The sequence below is a fragment of the Solanum stenotomum genome, chromosome 6 (assembly GCF_019186545.1).
Source record: "Solanum stenotomum isolate F172 chromosome 6, ASM1918654v1, whole genome shotgun sequence".
Classification (NCBI taxonomy): Eukaryota; Viridiplantae; Streptophyta; class Magnoliopsida; order Solanales; family Solanaceae; genus Solanum; species Solanum stenotomum.
The window spans coordinates 519,299-522,132 of record NC_064287.1 but is presented as its reverse complement, the minus strand read 5'-3'; the positions used below and the strand labels follow the sequence as shown (position 1 = coordinate 522,132).

Here is a 2,834-nt window from a genome sequence, read left to right as displayed (position 1 = left end):
ACTTTTGAAGTTTTTAACACACAAAAGCTACAAAATTGAATCTTTTACTATCACCATATTTTTTTTAAAAAATGTATATTAAATAAGACAATTAATTATATGGATTTAATTCAATTGTAATATTAGAAGTGTTACTACTTTACACCAGAAAGTTTAAAATTAAAATTTTACCATATATGTAAATTAGTTTGTTAGATTTTGAACTGTAAGAGGTTATTTTAGAAAATTATACTAACAACAACATTTCAATAATAATAGTAATTAATGAAAAATAAATAAATCAGTATCTAATAAAAATTAAAATAATTAACCATCGATTTAATAAGGGAACGAAACTACAAACTTTGAAACAAATCAAGGAATACGACAGAAGGACACTACAAAGGACGATGAAGGGATACTTACTCGGAGAGTCCAACTACACAATTTAGATATGAAAAATAGTAAACGACATAAATACTCCATTTGACCATATGTACTAGAGAATAGTACCAATTAAAAATACACACATTGGTCCTTAGAATTTTTTGGTATGGATTGGATCTTGCACATTATTATTTTTAAATAAAGGATCATCCAATAAAGTTATCACAACATCATCCTTCCAGTTGAGAAACCCAGAAATTATATGACTATCTGGTAAGTTAACAGAGGAATTCTGATTATTATTCATTGATGTTGATATACCAATTGAAGGTATATCCATTGAAACTTCCATTTGCTGGTTTATTGTAGGAGGCACTGGAGAATACATTGGAGGAGCTATCATTAATGAAGGCATCGGAGAATCAATTATTGGTGAAGGCACTATTGAATCCATCGTTGGTGAAGGAATCGGAGAATACATTATTGTTGACGGCATTGGATGGATCAGTCCAGGTGTTTTTCCAACAACCATGTCTTGAGGCATTGGAGAAAAAAATTGTGGAACCATTGGAGGAAACATTTGTGAAAACAAAAGAGGAGAAGGATCCGTCGGTCCTTCAGAATTGTTCCTACTGGGTACCATTAGATCAACAATGGGTTGAGGGGCATTCGATGTAGAACCCTCTCCATTAGCCTCTTTTATCATTAGTTCACGTACTTGTTTGAGATTCTTCTTGATTACACAACTTAGGTCGTTGAGATAGGAAGGGTTCATGTCTACTGAAACAGTTTTTCTCTCGAACACCTCATACATTTCATTTGTCATTTCCTTGACCCTATTTTCCTTTATTACCTTTTGAAGTTGTTCCTCCAACTTCTTGATCCGTTGCATGGTGAACTCTTCTCTTGTAACCATGTTTTTAGATCTATCCAATGTCGGCAACTCCTTAAACTTTATAAAAGTGTTGCGTACAACATCATTATTTGGAAATGTATATGGTTCATTTCTGTAACGGCCGTATATGACTGTAGCCACTTCAACATCACAAAGTGTTTTCAGTTCATCTGATTTTTTCAAGAGACCTTTCAGTCTTTTATTATATGAGATTTTTCTTTTGCTATCATCTTCAATGAAAGCATAGTTCACTTTGTTTCTAGTCATGGCTAAAGGGGAGGAGAAATGTGTTTGTTTGGATATGAGGGTTAAAATGGATTTGTTGTACTAGCAGTAGTAGTTGTGATTTTCTTGCCTAGGATTGACTCCTATTTATAGAGAAAAATTTAATTCTGTATAATTTTAAAAGTTTGAAATAAAAATTTTTTTATTGCTGGCAAGAACTATTTTGGAAAAACACTAAATCAGGGGATATTAGATAAAAGTTAAATAGAATCATCTTAAAATATATTTACTTATGGCTCTAGTATTATGTTGACCAACTTATTAGGAAAAATATTAATGAGATTTAAATTTAGGGAAAAGTGTATGAAAAATAGTCCAACTTTGGTTGAAATTGTTGTTACGATACCAAACTTTGGAAAGGACCTTTTACCCCCTGTAATATTTAATAGTGAATTTTAAAGGTATTTATGTGCCTACGTGGACATCATAAATATTGCATCATTTTAAATAGTAATGTGTCCACGTGGATACATATTTATAGTTAAAATGCACTATTAAATAGTGCAAGGGACTAAATGGTGCACCATAAAGTTTGGTATCGCAACAGCAATTTCGGCCAAACTTGGAGTATTTTTATGACCCTTTTCCCTTAAATTTAAGAAGTGTATCTAGAGAATGGTCATAAAGTTATCGCAAATGTATTTGTCTACTAATTTCCTTCATCGAGTTTTTTTAAAAATAAAAAGAATATTTTGATTCAAGGAAGTACATAATTAAATATTGAAACAAGGGAACATTTATATATTGGTTAGGAATATTGAAATATAAATTAATATGCTTAAAAATATTCAATTTTTATGGTTAATTTTAAAACCACAAGTATTTTTTAAATCTTAAATGGTGATGTATGTATGATTGAAGAAGTTACATCGCTTGTCGAAGCACGTTATTATTTTCTTTCATTCTGGATAAACCATATTTGGTTGAAAAATTATGTTGCTTTCAGATATATTTGAAACTAAATCTTGCTTAAGTAAGTTTTTCTTAATATCCGATACTCACCAACCTGTCACTCGATTCAAATTATATATATTTCTATATTAGTTTTCAGACAAGTCAATCTAAAATAATTGCACAAAACACTTATCAAAATGATGTGTTTACAATAGTGTTAAAATGAAAAGATATTTTTTTATTATTTTAAGAAAAATACTCAAGATGAAGAGAAATTATTTGAAGATGTCTTACTAAATTTTGATCAAACGAATATGTACATTTATTACTCTGATGAAAAAATCTCCTTTTATAGTCAATGTGATAAATATTAACCATATTGGAGTCCCTATAT

The 2,834-nt window shown here is 29.9% G+C and overlaps 1 protein-coding gene across 1 annotated transcript; it reads right to left on the bottom strand.

Annotated features, from left to right (window-relative positions):
- Window positions 1-517: 517 nt before the first annotated feature.
- On the bottom strand, window positions 518-1,528 carry LOC125867171 (MADS-box transcription factor PHERES 2-like). The gene has a single exon (XM_049547601.1). It carries the CDS (start codon window positions 1,526-1,528, stop codon window positions 518-520), a length of 1,011 nt encoding a protein of 336 aa, XP_049403558.1.
- Between the last annotated feature and the right edge of the window lie 1,306 nt (window positions 1,529-2,834).